The sequence below is a fragment of the Thermobia domestica genome, chromosome 2 (assembly GCF_964235325.1).
Source record: "Thermobia domestica chromosome 2, izTheDome1.hap1.1, whole genome shotgun sequence".
Taxonomy (NCBI): domain Eukaryota; kingdom Metazoa; phylum Arthropoda; class Insecta; order Zygentoma; family Lepismatidae; genus Thermobia; species Thermobia domestica.
This window is the reverse complement of record NC_137455.1, coordinates 126,509,055-126,534,827: the sequence shown is the minus strand read 5'-3', so window position 1 is coordinate 126,534,827 and position 25,773 is coordinate 126,509,055. Positions and strand designations below refer to the sequence as shown.

The 25,773-nt window shown below is 33.3% G+C and overlaps 1 protein-coding gene across 3 annotated transcripts in view; it reads right to left on the bottom strand.

The window, feature by feature from the left end:
* Positions 1–574: 574 nt before the first annotated feature.
* Ih (hyperpolarization activated cyclic nucleotide gated potassium channel Ih) overlaps positions 575–25,773 on the bottom strand; it is a 311,031-nt gene continuing 285,832 nt past the window's right edge. For 2 of the 3 annotated variants that reach the window (XM_081745789.1, XM_081745794.1), the window contains exons 8-10: positions 13,762–13,879; positions 8,998–9,274; positions 575–4,579 (exon numbers count right to left, since the gene is read on the bottom strand). In XM_081745789.1, coding sequence (XP_081601915.1) covers positions 4,267–4,579; positions 8,998–9,274; positions 13,762–13,879 — 708 coding nt within the window. In that variant the 3' untranslated portion in view covers positions 575–4,266. The remainder of the gene's footprint in view (positions 4,580–8,997; positions 9,275–13,761; positions 13,880–25,773) is intronic. The other variant, XM_081745799.1, reaches the window with a different exon arrangement.

Below are 25,773 nucleotides of genomic sequence, written 5' to 3'. Positions count from 1 at the left end.
AAAAACCACATTCCCTGTAACAAAAATCTAACTTAATTGATTTTTAGCATAAAGTGAAGATGGCAATATTGTTTAGCGACAGGCAAAACATTCTCACCCCTTCTTGTTATATTTTGAGTTCAGTGAAGGTCAAGGTCAGAGCTTAATTTACCGCATAATGCCTGCAATCCTCTATAGTGAAAGTGGAGCCGCTAAGCAACACAAACTGTAAATAGCTATTGCATTCGTTGTAACATTTTTCACGGACACTTTTCTTCAACGTTTGGCTTTATTCCAATTATCATTTAACGAAAGTCTATAATTATTAAAGAATTGCAATTGATCGGCCCCAGCCCGGCCCGACCTGAAGAGAAATCAGTGTCGGCTTGCCCAAGCCCGGCCCGGTCCAAAGAAATAACAGTGTCGGCCCGCCCAAGCCCGGCCCGGCCCAAAGAAATAGCAGAGTCCGGCTTCGGGCTGGGCTGGGCCCGGCTCGTGCAGGTCTCTATTATATTATGCTTAAAAACTAAATAACTACGTTAAGAAGCTAATTTACAAAATAACTTACCTTCATTTGTGGTTGCAATTTATTACTACTGCTAAAATTCATCACAAATGTGAGTAGAGATCATAAGTAACACTCACTCCAACATAAAGATGTATGTGCAATTAGATGAAAACGAAAAATACATCTTTCAGGAAAAGAAATCCTTTGAACAATGAAAGAAACTCTTGCAGAATGAAGCTGCACTGGAACAATGCTTCCTTTATTCCATTCATTTCGAATATAACAAAAGAAATTGTATCGACAAGGCTACAATCTTTGGTATAACTGAGGAGAAAATTTACAATACAAATGGACCGATACAACTCCAAAGAAGTATCTGTCCTTGTATTTTATGTTGATCATTTTCTTCTTAAAATCACAAAACAGCTTGGTGTTCTTTTTCAACTGTGTTGTCTTATAGTACATCAGTAACATGATTCATGTTACTACAGTTTTCTTATTCGCCATTTGATAAACTTCCATGAAGTGCTAACAGTACTTAATATTACTGACATACCAGAACACCATTTTGTATAAAAAGCACTAACCACTGAAATAAAATGTATATCTGCAATATGCTATTCAACAAAGTTAAAAATAATATTTCTAGCTAATATTGCCTGCAGTTCTACTATTTCGTTTACTTCATTACTGTTTCTGCGTGTGAACATCTTTTTTCCACATTCTACTTTTGAATTCACCTGGCAATTTTTTTTTCATAAGAATTTTTTTTTGATACCAAACAAAGTGAAAGATATGCTTGTTTTCTGAAATAATAATTGAACAAAATACGATCATTGTACATGAAGTTTAAACAAAGTTAAAACGAAAATTGAACAGTATCTTGTCCAAAGTCTTCTGCTGTATCTTGATGGAAAAAAGTATCCCAAAAAATTTAGTTCATACTTTTATTTTCAATCATATAAAAAAATATGTTGATATAACTTTTCAGAGAATAAGTGGATTCTTTTAAATCTTGTTATTTTGATCCCAGAATAACATATTGACACACTGAAATTCTGCATTCTCACCTCTTCTTTATTTAGTACTAGGTTAATTAATTTTTTGTGAACATGCAAATAAATCAATTTAGACTTTTACTTGAATGATAATGCATCTCGTATTATCTTTGGAAGTCAGAAACAATGACTGATAGCAACAAGATACTCTTGTAATTTTTCTTTTTTTTTCTTTCTTTTTTTTTTTTTTTTTTTTTTACCTGCTTAAATACAGTATATACATTAGGGAAAAGTATATTCTGCATAGACTGAGAAAAGAAAATATTCTTTTAATCATAGAAGCATTTATCACATTTTAGTTCAAACCTACAGTTATCATAATTGTTTCACGTACATCATTATGATCATGAGGTGATGATCACCACTGCTAAACTTATTCAAAAGTAGTGTTAGAGGATTTTAATATGATATTTAGTTTGACAAAAAGCGATTTATGAGAAATGCATAGAAACTACAAGTTGAAGTAAAATTAAATTTGAATAATAGCTTTAATTAATTAATAATAGTAAGGATTTTAATTACATACATGCCGTAGATAAATCATTTTAATACGTTAGAAGTATCAGTGAAAAACTTTGGAAATTTTAAGCGTGTCATTTAATAATCATGTTTTCCTATTCGAAATGGTATACCGTCAGCGAAAAATGATAAATATCACGGACAATCCAAACTAATCTGTCCACATTATCTTAAAAGAATAGAGCGTCAAATACTTTATAATTGGAAGTTTAAAACTTAGTCAACAAAAGATACTGAAAAAATAGTATGATTACTTGAATTATTTAATGAACTGGTTCAATTTACTTAGATATTACAAGAGTATCTGTCTGTAGTAAAATATTTTAATTTGGAAGTTTCATTCTTTCTTTCTATCTTTTATCTTGTATTCCATTTCAAGATATCTTGAATGCTGTCTTCTTAAAATGTGATTCATTGTGTAGTCACTGCAATATGACTGCTTAATAGGAACTCTAGAAGAAAATATGAATCAAAACACACATGTACACTTATACCTATACATTCTTGAAGGAAGTTCGCAACCAGAATATCGATAGTTTTATTAAAAGGAAGGGAATCAACAGTTGCAAATATTTCCCAACTCAATGGATGCAACTGCAAAGTTTAGATGTTACTTCAAGGCATTATTTCCTGCGTTTTCCATATAATTAGCTCCATAAATCTTAGGCAACAAATATAGCAGTATTTGTGATAATTTGCGTATGCTTAGATAATTAGAAATTAATTTCTCAATATTCATTATATTCTCACTTTAGATAGGATAAAAGTTGCATGGTAAAATATTTATATTGTATGGAAGCCCTCGAAGATACTTTCGTCTTTCGTTTGCTTGTTTAGAACAACATTGGGCTTCTTTGCATTCCTCATTATCATTAATATTAATAATGGCACAGCTGATTGAAGTGCATCGCTAAGTTTGGACGAGAAAAAAATATTAAATGCAATAAGTCAGTCGTTCTACCCTGTTTCCATCCACAATATGGGAATATGTTATAACTTATTTTGCTAATGCAGCAAATAAGCTTTCTAAAATATATGTATATATATATATATATTTAGATACAGCATCAATTATTTACAGATAATGCAAATGTGGCATACATTTTTTGGGATACTTTTTCCTTTTTATTTAAAACTTTCAGAATAACATAACAAGATAAATAAAATATTTCGTTTTTTCCCTTTTATATATATCTTAATTTCCGTAACCATGATATATATATAAAAAGAGCTGCTTCAGATATATATATTTTTTTAACAAACGTCACCAGTTTGAAAATATTCCTCTCATGAACAAATAGAGCCTTTCAACAATATATTTCAAATATACATCTAAATGGTCCAGCCATTTAAACTATCTATCTAAATACATACATATATACATATATATACACACATACATATGTATGAATAAATTCTGTAAAAAATTATACATACACATATATATACGTATATATATTTACATACATATATATTTTTATGCATATTTTATTTTTATATATATTTATATATATAATGTCAGTACTGTACACGTGTTAACTATTAAAATACTATATTACACCACAAATACTGTGACAAATACTGGGTGTAAAAACACAGCTCACTATATATATTTTTTTTGAAATAATTGAGCATCCTAATTTAAAGCTATACTTGTATTCTAAATATTGCACAGTTTCTAAACCGTAACAATATCACAAAACTACTCTTCAGCTGTCCTCTGTAATCTGCACACGTCACACACACTCGTTTTAAGTCAGCAACAAGTTAAATTATATGATCTCTGTTCTTCTTGTATGCATACAATATAATAACATATTCTCTTTTTTAATATATATCTTTCTCTGAATGTTGAGCACCAAAAAAATATCTTCAAATTTCTCTAACAAGTATAACACACTGCGTGTTTTTGTTTTGTTTTGTTTTTTTTTCTTTTTAAAAGTAAACATCACATTTTGTTTTATATATATAATTCTCACCAAAGCAGTCTTAAACAACAGAGAACATGCATTCAGTACTTCAAGCGCAGTATTAAAAACATGGACATCTGTAACATCTCATCCTCTTAGTCCTTTTTTGTATTTATTTTTTTATATAGTAAAAAAATCAATTCTCTCAGAAAAAAGAAACTTTTTCATTATTCTTTTTTTTGTATTATTAATAATAATTATAATAATAATAAAACTATCCTGGAACATCTTGTCATTGGAATGATGACTCTTTGTGAAATGTGTCGGATTTATGGAATGAGGGTCTATTGCGGTTTAATTGCATCTCCTGAGTGGCGAAATTATTTTCTGACTTTGGACGAGGAAGGTTCAGTCTATTAAGACCCTTCCCCAGTTCGTTAACACTCTTATCACTTCCGTCGTTGGCCACTGACTCGTCTGAGCTTGTTACATGTTCCGCTTGCTCAGCTAAAGCATTAACCACAGCACTGATTGTTTTGCTTTCCGTAGTCAAGTCTTCGTTACGCTGTGATACAAGGTTGGGGTTTTTACCAATCTTGTTCAGTCTGAAAGTTTAATAGAAAATATATTAATATAAAGGGTTCAAATAAAGAAGCAAAAAGATGCATACTATTTTCAAGTAACTCTTATACTTTGCACTCAAACCAAGTACAAACACAAAAATACTTATTAGAGCTGACATTATTTAAAATAAAAATTAATTCAAATTTTGTGTTTGAGAGTTGCGCTGATATGTACAGTGATTTTAAGAATTTAGTGTTTTTAAAATCTTAGTATGCCGTGCAAACGTTTAATCTACAAAAATGACAAGTTTCATGAGAATGTTATGTATAATTTTAATAAATTCAGAAACTAAAAGTAATAATTTGATGAACGATTATGAAGTTATGATTAGAATAAGGGGAAAAAAGAAAGAGCAGTCCCCTATGGATATAGTCACAACATGTATAGGGGGGCTCAAAAGTAGGTATATATCCCTGCATTGATCAAGTATAACATTCTAGCTTATAGGTTTATTTGCTTCGGCTGTTCCGGGCTTAAAATATAAGTAAAAGGACGTTAGGAATAAATAATAAAGAAAGTAAGTCTTCCTGATGGATTACAATAAGAAATGATATGATATAAAAAGCAATGAGTTTATCGGTAGGGGACTGTATACCTACTTTCGGGCCACCCATAGCAAAAAGGGGTATAGTGAATTTCCATATCAAAGTGTTTCATGTTCATTGATTAATTGCTTAATTGAAGCTTAATATCCTTTTAACAACGACTGGTAAAAAAAAAAAAAAAAAAAAAAATACTACTAATCTTTCTTGTTTATTCTTTCCATATTCAGTTACGAAACATATTATTCAATATGGAGTTTTCAATGCAGAGCGTCTATAATCTTGATAGAATACACATTATTTATTGTGGAATCAGAACTTGATCTTAGAAAAGATTCCCTACACACGTATTGCCTTACGTAGAAGTTGCCGTGACTACATATTTAAGACAACATTATATCCTATTCTATCATGATTTTATTCAACTGAAAAGTTAATAAATAGAGTGGTTGTGAATATTTAGTTAAAGAAACACGAGTATTGTGTCTATTCACGATGATTTATGATAAACTTTAGTATGAACTATTTCATGTTCTGATACTTGCATACTTGAATTTTCATTCGTTTGTTTACAAAAATGAGTGTGTTCGATAATTACGAAGTGTATGACTGAGTCATGGATTGATACCGATGGTTTTTAGTATATCAAAGTAGTGCTACATATAGTTCAATAACTATTGTATATTTTACTTGTATGACGGTGGATTCTATTTTAGTTTCTGTCAATGGTGAGTAGTACATAGTACGATGATAAAACATTTTGTGAAATGGTAAAATGGAATAAATTTGAAAAACCTCGACAAAAGACATGAATAATGTTATTCACAATCAATTCTTTTGGGAATCTTCAATAGATTATTGTGTAAAATCATGGCTTATTCAGCTAAAATAAACAAATAAGTCATGTAAATAAAATGTGAAGTGGGTCACATCCAGGGCTACAATCCAGAGGTTAGAAATTCATGCTACACCTCTTTCTTAAAGAACTTATCCTTACTTCTTTAGTCTACATGACTGAGCCTAATATCACGAATATCAAAGATAAATGTTCTAACTATTAACATCATTAACAAAAAAGCAATAAATGCAAATATGTCAACAACGATACTTTAGAAACACAAATGAGGTATGATTCGAAATCACCAAAATCCATCTTATCAATTGTATGTATTCAAAACAGCTGGTAATGAGAACTATTGCGACTTTACTGATAATACAAAAAATATAGACGTAATAGGAAAAACCCCTTTCATATCTTATAAACTGAATGCTATTAAAGGTTTCCATATTGCTTAAAGTGGTTTTTACTATTCCAGTACTTAAAAAAAGGGGGATAAAAATTGCTCAGCATCAACAGATTTATATAATAGAATTTGCTAAATCAGAAATTATGGAACAATTCATAAAAGAATTGCTATTCTAGTTTGGAGATAACGATTTAATTAACTACGTACAGTATGGATTTGGCCAAAGAATCTTCATAATCAAAGTGAGTGAAAATGTTATATTCTAAATAACTGATGACGTTCAGAATAGTTATTTATTTTGGTCGATAGTATTAAAATGAAGTAAATCGTATATTTGATTCTATTTCACCAGATGTTTTGATAAATAAATTAAAGCATTATGAGAACACAAGAAACGAGATGTCGCTAATCACGTTGTAGAAAGTTGAAATCAGATTTGTTTTTAGAATATAAGTGGTCAAACATTCGTAATGTATTAACAGACATTTCGCAGAACAAGTAAATTGGATTCGACTATGCTAAGTGTATATATGTATCTATGCTAAATGCTAATGTTTTACGAATACATACTACAACCTATTTTAATGTGTACTGATGATACTATATATATAATGAAATAAAATAATTTGATTACAAAGAAGATACTAATTTTAATAATTTAGTGATAGATAGACTAAGCTAACTTCTTCCATCTTGACTCTGAAACTGTTATTTAAATAATTAATATTTTTCTGACCAGAGTATGTACCTATTTATTAAAATTAAAAGAAGTCGTAACAGTTTCAATAACGTAACATTATCTTCTTTAGACGTTACTTGGCGTTCTAATAATTATTATTATTGATATACATACAATTTTAATTGCTATTTTTTTTTACATAATTATAAATTTTTAAGGTGTAACAATAAATAAGATATTGTTATAATTTACTGTTTCACTTTAAAATTTTATATTGTAACTGTTTTTTTTAAATAATCGCTATTATTATCATTTTACTCTTTTCTTCTTCTTTCGTCTTGACATGAAAGAGAGAATAACGCGATATATATAAACATGTAAAAGAAACAGGACATGATATAGATTGGGAAAGGGTACAAGGTTTAGAAAAAGAGAATAGAACACTAATAAGGAAATGGAAAGAGGTGAGAAGGATTAAGAGAGAGAGAGAGAGAGAGAGAACTGAACAAATAGACTTCAAATTTGTGAATTATGGAATAGGTTGTAAGAACGAATTGAAGAACAAAAATTCACGGATAAGAAAAATTACATTATAAAATATAGAATTGAGAAGAAACTTCAAATTTAACTGATATTTGAGAATAATGAGAAGAAAAGAGTAAAATGATAATAATAACAACGATTAATAAAAAGGAAATTTTATTTTTTCCTTATAATATAAAATTTTAAAAGGAAACAGTAAATTATAACGATACCTTATTGTTACATCCTAAAAATTTAAAATTATATAAAAAACAACAATTAAAATTGTATATCAATAATAATTTAATATTATGAACATATATACGCCAAGTAACGTCTGAAGAAGATAACGGTAAGCTATTGAAAACATTACCACTTATTTTAATTTTAATAAATAAATACATATTCTAGTCAGAAAAATATTAATTATTTAAATAGACTTGACTACTTAGATGTTTCATAACAAATTAATGTTGAGCAACAGTAAAATAAAAAGGAGGCCTAACACTTTAATCTCAGTAATTCTATAATTAGCACAAAAGAAGATTCCTCAGTTAAGCTATTAGGAATTATTCTATACAATATGTTTATTATACAGTACTTTTAACGTTTCATGGACAATATGTTCGATACATAAATTAAAATAAATATTTGTAAAAAATCTGTCAATTACAGCATGTTTTCACTGATCATTCGTAATGTGACATTATACAGAAGGACGATTTTCCAGTGCTAAAATTAATCAATAAAAACAGTAACTAGTATAAAAAGGAGGAAGTTGTTAATTATTAAACATATAATTATCAAGTATATAACTGTTTAAGATTAGACAAATAGGGTGCACAATGTTGAAAGTTACTGTAGGAATCGACTAAAAGATAAATATCTGTGCAAAGAGTATTATGGACTTTCAAGAAGAAATTTTGATGTTAGAATATATAAATCTTATTTAACTACGTAATTGTGTTATGCAACATTGCTGATGGGTAAGTGGTATGCATCAATTATATTATAGTTGTAATAATTTCAAAGCTTAACGTCTATTACACCATCTTGTTCTTTAATAACTTTAAAAAAGTTATTTTTATTTCTATGAAACTAAGTTCTGAGAACTTTTACAAAAGTAGAAATTATAAAAAATCCTAATACAATTAAGAGTAGTTTATATGTAATATAAATATACATTATTACGGTATGTAAAGCACACTAAAATTTTGTAATATATTGTGAAATATTATGTAAAAATATTAGTAATTTATTACATATATAATCATGCCTGACGCTTCCATGTACAGAATAATGAAATTGAGTAGTCTTTCTTCTGTCTAGAATAGTCTTTATACTACCAAAAACACCAAGTTCGTAATGTTTCCTAGGTGTGAAAAATCTTGTTAAATAAATTATCTTACCTTTCAGCTGCGACGCTCTCCATAGTTCTGCGCATCAGTGGGTACTGGTCCAGTACGGCATTAAAATGTTCCACGGAGAGCGAAAATAGATTGCAATAGGTTTCGGCGCGGACACTTGCTACACGCCGCGCATTGGTCAGAAGACATATCTCCCCAAAGTACGAACCATCGCTTAAACTTGTAGCTACTTCTCCATTGGCCATCACAATATCCACGATGCCCTCTTGAATGAAGTACATCTTAGTGCCTATTGTTCCTTCCTTTATAATAATATCCCCTGGAAAGTAAAGATTCCTTTCAGTTTATTCTAAGAATAAATATTTGTTATAGTGATCAAATTGTATCAGATAAGGTAACGAAATGCTTTCCCGTTTACATATCTACTCCAAGAGAACTATAGCTTTTCTTCTTACAATCAATACACGTTAGGTTACTACAAATCAAGAGTAAATGGCTGGGAAGTTCACAAATCAGCAGCAGTACGTAATTTAGGTCATTCTATTGAAATAATAAAATTTGGGAACGTCACAATTTAGGAACGTCATTATTCGTCTATTTGGTTGTATATTTATTGTCAGAACAATTGTTTAGTTATTTTTGAGTTTTACATCGCATGATGGTATTTTTAAAGTTAATGAGAAGTGAATAACACCCATGTCTCCCAACCTAATGCCTTCAGCACTTAATCATGACAATTGCTATTAAGAACAAGTTAGAACCAACAGTACTGTGATAAGACATTTATTTAGACAACAAATTTTATATGGCACTTGTGGCAATTAAATAAGGAGAAAATAATATTCGAATACAAATTAAGAGCTGGAGACATTTGGAAAGAATTATGCTTGTAAACTGATAATTTAACATTTTATTTAGTTATATGATTGTTTGGTTATATGTAATCAGTTATATTCTGTGAACTAAGATATAACCAATATGAGGTTAGATGATTACAAAATAAATACAGGAAAAAAATTCTAGAAAACCTTGCAAGAAGGTCATGCAAAGGATATGAATTAACAATACATGGCACAACGCCTAAAATTTATGACAGAATTATTTATTGACCGTGGAATATCACAAGAAACATATAAAAGCAATTTTATGCTCTGTGCAAATAATAGAAACTTGTCGCTGATTTTATTGATACAGGCATATTCTAGCAGCACTGCACATGTCCCACTAAATCTTCTGGAATACAGAATTTTCTTTCTTAACTGCATCTCTTTGTGTAATTAACTTTATGGCCTTTGGACCCGGAGGTTCAATGATGCATTCACAAAAGCTGTCCACTGATTTCTGTCCTTAACCGACTGGATCCAGTTTCCACTTTGTATTCCTATTCCTGCGAGATTAAAATTGTATATTCCATCTTCCTAATCTCCAGTCCATTTTGCTTTGCTGAGGTTGTGTCAAGTTATCAGTCCCGGTCCGAGGCTTCTGTAAATGTTTCTGAGCAAATGATTTTTTTTTTCAGGATGAGATTGTTAGCTTCAAGTCAAACCCCCAAGCTGGAAGGACAACCCCTTTGTTGTTCGTGCGCAACTGATTGTTCAATATATTTGCAGCAAATCACTATATCTAAAAGACTTCTCGATCTGTAACGTGAGAACATGCCTGATGTGGTGATAGGAACCCACGTTACATGGGTTAGTGAAATTATTACAATTAAAAAGTAAAAATATTTTGAATATAATATTACTCTATAGTAATAAATATTGCAGTATTACAACGAAACTATTGCTTGGATATTTTTCTGCTCAACTGTTGGAAAATCGACAGCACTCAGAAAATAATTCTTTATCACTGTATCTTTTCTTCAATACTGCATTATGATGTTCCCGGAAACAAATGCTAAAAATGTGAAGATTACTATTTTCGTATTATTTTTTCTTTTGCCAAAGCCATTTCATAGGCTAACTTAACATAGTACAGGGAATGTATTTATTATGCAATATATATATTTTCCTCTCTCAAAGAGTCAAAGATACGTCAAAGGTCTATCACATGACTGACGTGAATACCATTTTAATATAAAATTATTTGTAATAACACTAGTGCCTAGTATTTTATTCTCAGCAAGTAAGTCCAAGATGGAAGTTCTCAACTAGAAGTAAACTTATGAACTTTGAGCTTTTTTTTTTTTTTTTTTTTTTAAAAAAAAAGTTTTTAGCACGTTGGGTACTCCACTGTATAAATATTTCTTCTTATTGGAATCTACAATCTTGAAAATGTACATTAGTACTATCCTCTAAATTTCCACCGAATTTTCATGAAATTCGGTGGATTGGTTTGAGAGCTGAGTTAATTTGGCATGAAATTAACTTAAAAAATTAAATCAATTATGTTTTTTTATGAATATATTTCTTTTACTTTTAATTTCTAATTGATTTAATTTTTAAGCCATTTCCCCCTCCTTTCCTAAAGTTTTGATGATGTACTTCGTCATATCCACCCCAACCTTGAGAGCACTTTTGTTCCACAGTCCTGTGTTCTCCCAAAAGTTGGAAGATTTAAATCTGACAATTAAACAGGAAAAAGTTACATTTGTATATTAATCACAAAGCAACAATAATTACTCTCCCACTAGTATCAAGAATGGTGACTTCTAACAAAAGACAGTTATGACCGTCATATTTAACATTGAAACTTCGGTATTTTTTCTTAAGTCAATGATTCTTTACTGGATACGGAAATAAAAAAAATAAAGGTTACATACAACAAGTGTTATTAAATATTTTCTGGATATGAGTAACAATAACATAATCAATAGACGAATATAATGAGAAATATGTATATACAATATCCTCATATTTATTATTAGTCGTTAGATTAAGTATTATTTGCTTTAAATTGAAAATAAATAAATAAATATAAAAGAAAGACATCAAAATCAAAATTAAATGTAGAATATGTCAAATTTTAAAATTCAGATATAAAAGTTATCTCTAAACGTAATATTTAATTGATCTTTCATACATATTTGAGGAATATTATCGTGTTTTAACTATAATTAGGTTTTAAATAATGAAAAATTAGGTTTTCGAACAAATATTGTAATACTCACTTGATAAGCTCTTAATTCTTAGAGAAATGTACTTCTTACAGAATCATTTTGCTTAATGATTGAAGAGAGCGAAATAATTTATTGTATTTCGAAATGTTTAAACATATACAGGATGTTAATGAATTATACTGACAAACTGAAAGAGGTGATTCCGCTCATCAAAATAAGAGAAAAAGTTCATATGGACTTATAGGGAAATAGTTTCAGAGTTAAGGCTATCAAAAATCTCCGAAAAAGTAAATTTCAACACGCACTGTTTCGAATTCAAGAAACCGTAGAAATCTTTGAAATGAAAGGAAATCTTTCAGTTTTACGTTCCACGGTTATGCCGGTAGGCTAAAGGAGACTGCGATGATGAGTAATGAATGAAATGGTGGAATGAAGAAAGTGGGAGGAAACGTGAGGACCCCGAGAAAACCCACGCACACGGTGTTTGTCCACCACAAAGTTCACTTGGCGGGGGCTGGGCGGGGGATGAGGCTGGCGCTGCACTCTACCACTGAGCCACCGCGGTCCTACAAGAAAACGTAGAGTAGCGATTCATATCAGTGTAAGTCATACATGTATATTCCAAAATTGCATATTTCATCAATGTGTCATGGGTGTACAAGGGATTTCCTATAGGGGTATAATTCCCGGTCATGTTCTCAACATAATCCTCAGATATAATTTATGCTGGGTTGTTTTTTTTTTCACGGTTATACGGGATTTAAACGTAAAATATACCAGGAGAAAATACATCACAGCACGAATTATTCCGAACACATTGATATGTGGAGCTGGCGATCCCCAACACTTTCGACTTCCCGCTGAAACATTCATGTCCATTGTTGTCAACGCTTACCTTTGGCCTACTTTGGATCCACCTTGAAATCAGAACATATCTGAGAATTCTGTTGGAAGCATGTACGGAATCCCTTGCACACCAATTACACATTCATGAAATATACATTTTTGGGTTATGTATGTATGACTTCCTTTACACTGATGTGCACCACCACCACCACTCCACTTTTTCTCTAATTCGAAATAGCGTGTGATGAAATTTAGTTTTCCAACGATTTTGGACAGCCTTAGCTGTGAAACTATACGTTTTCCGCATAAGTCCATATAAATGTTTTATCTTATTTTGATGTGTGGAATCATCTCTTAGAGTTTGTCGGTATAGTTCTTTAACAAGCTATATATATGTATTTTTACTTACAAGTGATTGGGTCGCTTCTCTTCTACCCCTGATCTTATACCATAATTTTAATGTTATTTCCTTGTATTTCTTACTTAGTATCTTTATTGTTAGTTTTTTTATATTTAAACTTTCTTATACCATAGTTTTGTTGTTAGTTTTTTAAGTTTCAATTTCCCACATTGTACTTTTGTCATTACTTTCTTGTATTTAAGCTTTTTCGTACTTTTGTTGTTAGTTTGAACTTCCTTATTTCGTACTTTTGTTGTTAGTTTCTTAAGCAAATAAAAAAAAACCTCAAGAACTCTTCCTTGGATTTGAGTTAAGCGTCCCATTTAGCAGCGAGGATATATGAGACATGGATATACAGCTTAACATAGGATCCACACCACATGAGATCTACCGGGAATCGAACCAGCATCTCCCACAACAAAGTCGCTTACGCTATCCATATAGCCAAGAGGGAGCTCAACAACTTTTCCTAATTCAAATAATAACATAAAGAGAAATTCACCTGGTTGGAAGACTTCATATCGAAGTTTAGTCACCACATCCGACACAAAGTTGGGGTCCGCATTTGCAAAGAATGGCACTGACGCTACCAGAGAACGGCAATTGTAGTTAATAACATCCTGGAAGAATAAGAACATTTAATCAAATAAAAATATACTATACACTACATTATCTTTGCTGATATGTGTCAAATACTCAAACATTAATGTTTATATGACACGCGGTTTTAAAGAAGATTTATTTTCTGCACTTTAAATGCATCCACTACAATACTATAAGGCAGGATTCGAATTAGATTCTCTACGACGTCATAATAGGCCTCCCATTATCACTAAACTAGACGAGCAAACTAAAGAACACATCGACCAATGTGACGTGGGAAAGGCAGTGGTAGCAGCCAAACAAGAACACTGATTGTAAAATAAATAGTTTTGTAATACCACTTGTACGTAAATTCATGGCTACTTGAAAAGTATCAAGTACCAACACTTGTACATCTTTCTTTCACCTCATGGTTTTTCCTCCTTAGTTGTAGCAAATTTCTGTAAAGCTGCTCGAGTTTGATGTCATCGAAGGACCAGTTTGTTATAAGGTGTTTAAGTATAATAAACTAAGAAACCTTTGAATTGAAAATCTTCTTTCCGGTACTTTAAAAATCTCATTGATACTGCTAGATTGGACAGATTGGATAGCAACAATAAAAGCATCATTTTCTAAACAGAGATATATACATAATGATACCCAATGTAACTAATTGCATTATAGTTTTAGTTTGAAATGAAAATAATTAATTAAATAAATAAAACTCAGAGAAAATAGCAGATTTTTAAAAAGTATTTCAAAGGATAAGGACAAATAGAAACAGGACTTAAATCATAACAGTAATGAACTACAATTGCACTGTAAAACCGTGTTTCGAAATCTAATAATAATAATACTGGTAGTTAATGTGTACATATTTTGAAATATATATAAATATCTGTTACTGTAACATTATGCATGTATCCTTTATGGTGGCATTATGTTTGTGTTCCGAATTTGTCATGTATTATTTTGTAGTAATTTTAACTAACTAGATTGTTCTCCTCGATAAGCCTATATCATGACAAATTTATAGCAATGTCCGTATTCACTATGTATGCAACTGTTTATAACTGACCAGTAGAGGACCTTCATTTTAATTTATGGTAAAGTACAACAGAGGATAGATATGTATTTCATGATGATCATTATTGTCCAAAGCAACAAAAAGAAGGTTCTTAAGCTACTTTTTTGAACAGTTGAAACATTAATGTTACATATTAATACAACAGTAAAGTCTAAAGTCTTACGTGTAGATATCAGATTGAATAAATGAATTTCTTTCTAAGTTTCATGTAATATACTTTATTCTCTTATCATTTAATTCATCAACAAACAACATAAAGGAAATATATTAACTAACTAACTAACTAACTCTATGGCCTATGGAACACGGAGGTTCAATGCCGCGTTCACAAAAGCTCTCCACTGACTTCTATCCTTAGCTAATTGGATCCAGTTTCTACTTTGTATTCCAATCTCTGCGAGATCCATCTTAACATTGTCCTCCCATCTGCGCCTAGGTCTTCCTAATGGTCGTTTTCCTATGGGTCTTCCAGTCAAGACTTTGAAAGCGTTTCTACTTTCTTTCATTCTAGCTACATGACCCTAAGCCTCCTAGACTTGATGACCCTAACAATGTTGGGTAGACCATATAAATTATGTAGTTCCTCGTTATGAAGTTTCCGCCATTCTCCATTCCCGTTCCTCTTGGGTCCGAATATTCATCTCAGGATCTTGTTCTCAAATACTTTCAGTCTATGTTCTTCCCTCAGAGTAAGTGACCATGTTTCGCAGCCATACAGAACAACAGGCATAATTATCGTTTTGTATATTTTAAGCTTCAAATTCCTCGACAGAATTCGCGACGACAAGAGATTTTGAACCGAATAGTAACACGAATTCCCTGCTTTTAGTCGACATTTAATTTCTTCGTGGATATGATTTTTCTCTGTTAATATTGATCCTAGATATTTGAAAGTATCCACTTTATCAAAAGTATTATCCATAATTTGCTGTATTCCGGTCCCGACGCACTTCCATTTATTTAGTTTTCTCTGCATTTACTTCTAAACCCATGTCCCTGCAAGCGTTTAATAAGATCTCTGCATTTTTTTCTATTGTTCTACTACCATCCCCTATTAAATTTACATCATCAGCATATGCTATAACCTGGTGAATACCGTTCAACTCTAGGCCCTTGTTGCTATCTTTGATTTTCCTTATAGCGTATTCCAGAACGAAGTTAAATAATAATGGCGACAACACATCTCCTTGTTTCAGGCCATTTTCGATGTGAAAGCTCGTGGACAAAAATTTTCCTACCCGTACTTTACTTTGGGATTCATTTAAACAGATCTTAATTAATCTGATTAGCTTTCTCGGTATTCCAAGTTCTGTAAGAACGTTGTATAATGTTTCTCTCCTAACCGAATCGTACGCCTTTCTAAAATCAATAAATAGTTGATGTACCGGGGTATTGTATTCCCACTTTTTTTCGAGTATTTGGCGAATGGTAAATATTTGGTCGATAGTTGATCGATTTTGTCTAAATCCGCACTGATAATCTCCAATAATTTCATCTGCGTATAGGGTAAGTCTTGCTAACAGAATATTTGAAAGGATTTTATAGGATGTTAACAGAAGAGAAATACCTCGATAATTATTACAGTCAGTTTTGTCGCCCTTCTTGTGAATTGGAACAATGATTGATTCTTTCCATTCTTGTGGCAATTCTTCCTTGTTCCAGATAAGGAGAATGAGTTTGTGTATCTTGTTCCACAATTTTTCGCCTCCAGCTAAAATTAACTCAGCCGGAATTTCATCTACACCCGGAGATTTGTGTTTCTTTAATTTCTTTATAGCGGTTTCCACTTCTATTCGGTTGGGTTCTGGAATATACGGTTCTGCGGTGTGTATCACCTTTTCTCCATGCACACTAGTTTTTGGTTGCGTGTTAAGCAAATCGTCAAAGAAATCTTTCCATCTATTTAAGATGCTATCCGTATCAGTGAGAACTGTACCGTCAGATTTCTTTAATATATAAGCACGAGGTTGATAGCCTTTCTTAAATTCGTTGATTCCCTATACATGTCCCGGATGTTTTTATTTTTACTATTATCTTTAAGTTCCTTAATTTTAGCTTTCAGAAAGTCGCGTTTCTTTGTTCTAAAAGTTTTGGAAGTTTCCCGCCTGTGAAATTTTGTGTAGTTATTTCATTCGGATGTTGTAGCCAGCGTAATTTTGCCTGTTTTCTCTTCTCTGTTAGTTTAATGCATTCCTAGTCGAACCATGGTTTGTTCCTACGTATTTCCGCGTGTCCCAATTTTTCTTTTGCTGAAATTTTAATGCTATCTCTAATTTCAATCCAGGTATCCTCAACACTAGTGCACTCCGAATCTTCTAAAGCCTAGAATCTATTCGAAACTTCAATCTGGTATTTCTCTCTTACCTGGCTCTCGTCTAATTTCATTAAATTGAATCTCTCCGTTTTCGGACATTGAATATTACCTTTATTCAACGATAACCTCTCTCATATCATCATTGCTACCAGGTAGTGGTCAGTGTCACAATCAGCCCCTCTAAACGACCGGACATCAATTATGCTAGATTGTCTTCTTCTATCTACTAAAACGTGATCAATTTGATTGTGTGTTTTTCCGTCTGGTGATGTCCAAGTGTATTTATGAACGTCGCGATGTGGGAATTTTGTACTCTTCACGATTAGGTTTTTGGATGTTGCAAAGTTCACGAGTCTAACACCGTTGTCATTACTTTCCTTATGCAGACTTTCGTTCCCTATAATCGGTTTGAAAATATCCTCACGTCCTACTTTCGCATTGAAATCCCCTAATAGAATTTTCATATGGTATCGCGGGAGTTGGCCAAATATCCGTTCCACTTCTTCGTAAAAACTGTCTTTTATATCATCATCCCTGTCTTCAGCTGGGGCATGTACATTTAAAACAATAATATCACACCACCGTCCCTTAAGAGTAATAAAAGAAAGTCTATCAGTAACAAATTCAACCCGTTTAATTGCTGGTAATATACGTTTATGAACGAAAAACCCTGTTCCTAACTGGTGATTTTTATTTCCTTCCCCGTAAAAGAACGTAAAATTTCCGGAATTCTTAGATCCATTTCCTTCCCACCTAACTTCCTGAACTCCTACTACGTCCATCCTGTATTTCTCTAACTGACTCGTTACAGATTTTAACGCGCCTGCCCTATAAAGACTTCTAATATTCCATGTTCCAAATCTCATGTCCATTTTCTTTTGCTGAGGTCGTGCCAAGTTATCAGTCCTTGTCCGAGGCTTTTGTGAATATTTCTGAACAAGTGTTTTTTTTTTTATTTACATGATGAGGTTGTTAGCCCTACCCAAACCCCAAGCTGGAGGACCACTCCTAGTCGGCTGTCCGCGACTGCTTATTCAGTATATTCGCAGCTAACCTCTATATCTAGAGGCCTTCTCCTCGATCCGCAACCTGAGGACGCGCCATGCCGTGTTGACAGGAACCCACGTTAAAAGGAAATATATTAGCATTAAAATATAAGAACATATTGTGAGATAAAAGATATATTTATAATTTTATAATAAGTAAAAACTATTCTTATTCAGAAACTCGTATGAAAATTGTTACTTTTTAAACTTACAATAGGTTCTGCATACACATTCAATTATGATTATTTAAGATTATTTTGATATTGATTATTCATATTAATGTGCGCTATACGTAATGGTATCGTCACAGTTATCGTTCTACTGACAGATTTATAAAATTCCTGAATACCACTTGCACTTCTGAGCTTTCGACTCTCCCCTGGGGTCTTGATCACGGAGGATAAACTCAGAAGAAAGAAAAATAAAGACATTCGGGAAAACAAAAGAAACAGACTTACTATAGTAGAGCAATGCTGGAGATAATTTGTCAAAATCAAAGATCATAGATCAAATGATGGAGACGTAAATTATAATAGGACGGATTTAATTTGAGTATTTTTTTGTTCTTTGGTAGAAGGTTGCCATTTCATGTTAGTATTTTTTATTAAGCAACAAATAATGGATTTCCCATAGCTAAACTTAGCATCTGGTGGTAAATATTGCCTTTCAAAGAGAACATACTATATAATAAGCAACATTATTTCTATAATATATAATATTTTCTCTTTTAAAAGCAATATTTACTACCAAGTCGAATGTTTAACTGTGGAAAATCCATTGTCACCTTTATTGGCAAAGGACCCCGCACTTTTCTTATGGAAAGTGGCTTTCGGCTAATGTTGTTGAAACTTCACTGGTTGATAGTTCTTAACATGTGGATGAAAAGTCTCAATGGGCACAAAGACCTAAATCCACTCCTTCCCCCCAAAAAACCGCCTCCAAGTAGCTGGGGGGGATTGAACTGATTTCAGCATGTTAAACAATTTGTTGTTTTAATCAACTCAACAAGGACCCCAAACAACCACATGTTAGACTATCAAACTACCCCACTTGACACCGCCCTTTGTCCCCCACATCGCCCCCCCCCCCGCGAATTACCTTACGGATGTTCCATATTACTGTAGTTTATAGTTGCGCGTATGTGTTGAAATAACTACAGTTTTGGTCTCACCGACGATATAATGGTTTTCACGTATCGCTGATTACGAATCTGAGGTGAGAGTTCTAGAATTCAAGATGGATGATCAATATGGCGGATCAAAAACACGAAACTCCTGAATGTAGCCACAAATAGCTGTTTACTAGGGTATTTTGGGTCGTTGGTTACGAATCTGAGGTCAAAATTCTTGAATTCAAGATTGCAGATCCAATATGGTGGATAAAAACGTCGAAGCCACAAATCGTAGTAGACTAGAGTGTTTTTAGATCGCTGTTTAAGTACGCAACATTCCTAGATACTTCAGCCACCATGTAGAATTATTCTGCACCCTTGCCCTTTACCAAAACCCACCACAGATATCTTAATGTTGAACGGTGTTAAAAGAATTCATCAATTATCTGTTCATTATTTTCATCATTTCGGTTTGCAGCATCTAATGTGGTACTTAGCAATGAGTCATCGGGATATCTAATATTCTGAAAAGGTCGTGCATGGCCTAAATACCACAAGACACTTGCAACGTGCGCACATGTACCTAATGTACGAGCACCGCTTTGACATGTACAGTAGTAACCTTGAATAACATTTTGATCATAATCCTGGTCATTGTGTTAGTAGACAGAGGATACCGCGATGCAATTCCTTTACTGGAATATTTAGGAATTGATCATATAATGCCCGCACTCCTACTACCACGTGAAAGACAACTATCAACAGAAGAAGCGAATACTTCTCGGCTAGTTACTAAAAGTCGATGAATACTCGAGGCAAGAAATGAGCATCTAAGATCTGTTTTTAAGTTTCTAGCACAGACGTTGAATCTGCAACATGCAAAGAAACTGAATAGTTTCTATCGCATAGCTGGAGCTATTTTGAACAGATACCATCCCGTTATTTTCATGCAAGATGCAACCATTGAATTAGCTAGAGAAATGAGAAATAGGTCAATCATGCCGAACGTTGTTAAAGCAAGAGCGGAGGTAGATAATCTTATTAGAAGGAACGGTCAATAGGTACCGCTAAATGGTCAAGGCCTAATTGATTTCTCTGTACATAACTTAAACTACTTACGAGATTTGACTGTAGGCACATATCAAGTAGATCTCTCATCCTCTTACGACCAAGATAAACTAATAGGAGATAAGGACGAGCAATTCCACCTTGACGAAAACGTAACTGAACCAGGATTCCTGCGCATACGTCTTTACTCAAGGTTCCGCAATGCAACTAAGCTAAGTTTTCATAGCATATGTAGCCAATGATGAAGATGACCAGGATTATGATCAAAATGTTATTCAAGGTTACTACTGTACATGTCAAAGCGGTGCTTGTACATTAGGTACATGTGCGCACGTTGCAAGTGTCTTGTGGTATTTAGGCCATGCACGACATTTACAGAATATTAGATATCCCGATGACTCATTGCTAAGTACCACATTAGATGCTGCAAACCGAAATGACGAAAATAATGAACAGATAATTGATTAATTATTTTAACACCGTTCAACATTAAGATATCTGTGGTGGGTTTTGGTAAAGGGCAAGGGTGCAGAATAATTCTACATGGTGGCTGAAGTATCTAGGAATGTTGCGTACTTAAACAGCGATCTAAAAACACTCTAGTCTACTACGATTTGTGGCTTCGACGTTTTTATCCACCATATTGGATCTGCAATCTTGAATTCAAGAATTTTGACCTCAGATTCGTAACCAACGACCCAAAATACCCCAGTAAACAGCTATTTGTGGCTACATTCAGGAGTTTCGTGTTTTTAATCCGCCATATTGATCATCCATCTTGAATTCTAGAACTCTCACCTCAGATTCGTAATCAGCGATACGTGAAACCCATTATATCGTCGGTGAGACCAAAACTGTAGGTATTTCAACACATACGCGCAACTATAAACTACAGTAATATGGAACATCCGTAAGGTAATTCGCGGGGGGGGGGGGGGCGATGTGGGGGACAAAGGGCGGTGTCAAGTGGGGTAGTTTGATAGTCTAACATGTGGTTGTTTGGGGTCCTTGTTGAGTTGATTAAAACAACAAATTGTTTAACATGCTGAAATCAGTTCAATCCCCCCCAGCTACTTGGAGGCGGTTTTTTGGGGGGAAGGAGTGGATTTAGGTCTTTGTGCCCATTGAGACTTTTCATCCACATGTTAAGAACTATCAACCAGTGAAGTTTCAACAACATTAGCCGAAAGCCACTTTCCATAAGAAAAGTGCGGGGTCCTTTGGTACTTCATAGGTTTGAAAGTAAGATATTGAAGGAATAGGTGTTGGGTATGGTACGTTATTACAGGTACGTGGACGACGCACATTTTTGTACAAAGATAATACACAGCTTGATTTTTTATTGAAAAACTTGAATAGTATCCAACGTAATTTTAGATTTACGGCAGAAAATGAAAAGGAAGGGAAAATTACTTATTTAGATCTTAATATACGGAGACAACAATAAATTAGTTACTAGTGTCCATCATAAGCTCACTGTCGATACAGAATGAATCTGCTCCTTTTGCAAAGACTAAAGCAGATATTTGAAAGAGTTTCTTTTTACGTGCTATTCGACTCACCTCATTGAAATCTGACTTACAGTTAGAAATTGATCAGTCATTGAAGCTTGGCATCGTGAATAGATATCCAGTTTCATTAATAATAAATTAATATAACCAGGTTAGAAAGAATTCAGGTTTCGACGAATTGATGCCCAAAATGGATGAGACTACCTATTTTCCCCCAATTGACAACAGTACTGAAGAAAGTTTTTACGCAGCACTGATTCTACTGCTTTGAAGCTCCCGAAACTCCAGATAAGAACATCACTCAATTTAAGAGCTATTATACAGATCTCAATGAGAAATCAGGTGAATTTATGAAATAAAATGCAGTTGCCAGAAGAGTTACATAGCCAAAACATAAAGAAACCGCAAGGTCCGTGTGAAGGAACGTGTTAGAGATGCTAAATCGGAAAGTCTGATATCAGGTCTGTAGAGAAATTTAAAAGAGGCTCAACACAGGATAGAGGATTCGAAAAGTTTATAGGAAGCTAAAATGAAGCAGAAAGGCTCACTTTTGAAAATTTGTTTGCTCATTTAAGAAGAAAAAGTTAAATTTAGACAGGGCGTGATTAGTGATGAATGGGAAGCAGCAATTTCAAAATTTGCACAGCATTGGCATAACAATAAAAATATCAATATGACTTTGTTACCTTCCACCAATGAACAAAAGAATACGCAAATTAATCCCGCCTTATTACAATCTACGTCTCCATTATTTGACATGCGATTTTGGTTTTGACAAAGTATCTCCAACACTGCCCGCTTTTGGCGTGGGAGATCCTGGTTCTATTCCCGGCGGAAGCTCATGTGGTTTGGATTCCACGTTAATCAGTAGGTCCCGTCTCATATAGCCTCGCTGCTGAAAGGGATGTTAAACTCAAAATCAACTCAACTCAACTCCAACACTGCCCTACCTTGATAATTCCGTTCCTTTCATTTTCCCGGATGATTATTATTTTCTTTTCTCCTGAGTTTAACCTATGTGACCAAGATTTTAGGGGAGTCAAGGCTCGGAAGTACAGGTAGCATTCAGGGATTTCATAAATTTGTAAATAGAATTATAATTAGAATTCCCGAGCGTGTCATGAGAATGTCTGAGGATTCGTCATACTTTAAATAGTAGGTATACTGCTCATGAGCTATACTGATAAAACAGTTTCAATAATAAAGAGTAAATGTATATACACAAAATACATAGACATAAATTCTAATACATCAAAATTTCACATTGGATAGCTTAATTCAAGTAGTAACTTTAAATCTCTATCCATCCAATCATCATCACTCTAAAATAGATGCTTCAACAGCAATTTTTTAACTCTGTCTTAGATGTGCTGATATGTAATTTCTTATACTGGGATGATAGTGTGTTGTACAGTTTTATTCCATCGAATAGAATTATGTGATTGGATTTTCTTCCCCGAATTTTTGCTTAATTGTAAATGTGTAGAAATTATGGTATCGTACGAGTGAAAGATCTCGTTACTTCCAATAACATTTGTGAATGTATATATGAAACTGTTTTTAAAATAGATACACACAGAAGGGGTAATACGTTCAGGCTCCGAAACAAAAGTCTGTTAGGTGTAATTGGAGGCATCCTTGACTTTTATTTTATTTTATTTTTTGAAGAATTAAATAGTTCTTTCAAGAGCACAATTTCTTCAAAATATAATTTCATCTTTAACAGTGAATGAAAAATGCATACTACGTAATTCTGAAGTTAGTTATTGATAACATTTACTTGAATTTAAGAAATAAATATTTCCTTTTGTGTAATTTCTTATATAGTTCTATTATGTGCCTATTCCAAGAATCTTGCTCATGTGCCTATGTGACATTTTTTTATCGAATAAAAGCACATCTTTTATTATTAACGAATCTAATATAATTAAAATAAAGAGTTTGTTTGTGTGTTTGTCTGTCTCTGTGTGGCCTGGGGACCAGACGAGTGGACCGAAGTTTCCAAAATTTGGTCATGGGTACCTTGGTCCAGACCCCAGATCAAGACGAAGCTTTTTTTTTTTTTTTTTTTAATTTCGAACCACGGGGTCTCAGAGGAGGGCGCGTTTACCTGGACCGGCCTGGGGACTAGACGAGAGGACCGAGATTTACCAATGTTTGGTCACGGATACCTTGGTCCAGGCCCCAGACCAAAGCGAAGCGTTTTTTCTTTTTAAATTCGAATTAGGAGAGGTCTAAGGGGCGTGTTTACCAGAACATGTAAAAGTAGTAAAAAATGACCGATATTAGTGTCGAATTCATAGTTTTCGCGATCACTGAGATCAATGGTGAAACTCCGATCGCATTAACTTCCAAATTCACCCTATTCGGCTGCGGGTCGGAGGTCACCGGGGGGGGGGGGGTTATACCGAGACATGTAAAAGTAATCCAAAATGACAGATATTGGTGTCAAATCCATAGTTTTCGCGGTCGCTGAAGTGAATGGTGATACTTTCCCAGGCGTTGACTTCCAAATAAAGGCCTTATGCGAAGAATGGGTATATTCAGCTAGTAGTCTATTCAGCTCTGCCTAAAAATATAGATAAATTAACGAATAGTTTTGCAGACATAAGCAAGTCCACAGACTTGTTGTATATTTTAGTGCTGATTAATTATACTGTAATTAGGTAGCTATTATACTATGCTGACTTCTTTAATATGTTGTAGATAGACAAATTGATATCATGTATCGTTGATTGCTACATATTTGTATCAATAATTTTGCTAAGAATACATTGTTTAGGAATCAATTTTCTAAATCTTAACAACGCATTATTTACAAGACCTGAGAATTATTACTTTTTTTAAAAAAGAAATTCCCTAATTTTCTAGATTTTTCTTATAATCACTGTTTCTAGTTGTATTATTGAGCTACAAATTCGTGATTCAACATGATCACTTCCATTTTAGTTTGAAAACAAAAATGTAGTTTCTTTCTTTGTTGTTTTGATTTGAGTTTAGCGTCCCTTTAAGCAACGAGTCTATATGAAACGTGAATCTACAGCATAACGTGGGATGGAATTCGAGCCCTGGTACACTCATCATATAGCCACGAGGGAGCTATTTCTTTTCCTGAACACATTTTTATGTATTATATGAAGTCATTAAATTGTCTCCAGGATCCGTAGTAGCACAGTCAATAAGGAATCAAGTATTTATCGACCAGATAGCCCGTTTTGGGGTTTCCTGTGGGTGTAGGAATTGTTTTCGGTTCTCTACTCGTTAAAAAGCCGTTCAAGGTTCACCCAGCTTTTGTATAATTGATACCTGACGGAATCTGGGGGTTAAAGTCAGCCAGACGGTACAGCTGACCACATTAATTGGTGTATATGCCGAGGTAAAAAAAAAAAAAAAAAAAAAAAAAAAGTGAAACTTTAAGTTCACGTCGTGTGTACACCTCCTCGGCCTGTACCGAATGAAGGATAACCTTTACTTTTAAATTTTCCCCTAAATATTTCAATTTTTCTTTTGTTCAGGAAGTACTCCGTGCTTCGCAGGGGGATGTCTGCTATGAGAACTCTCTGCTTCATATAGTGTAAACTACCGATGGACCACTGACACATCACGACTTATGCAAGCGGAAATTTAGAGGAACGACCATCCTGCCTGTGACATTTTTAGTATACACCTACGTTCGAAGACACTTAATTGCACAACGCTCTCCTCTTTGGCGCGAGCAGTCCAAGGTTCGATTCTATAAAGACCAGTCATTCTGAGTAAGGTTTTCCTGTTTTCCTCAATCACACCATGCAAATG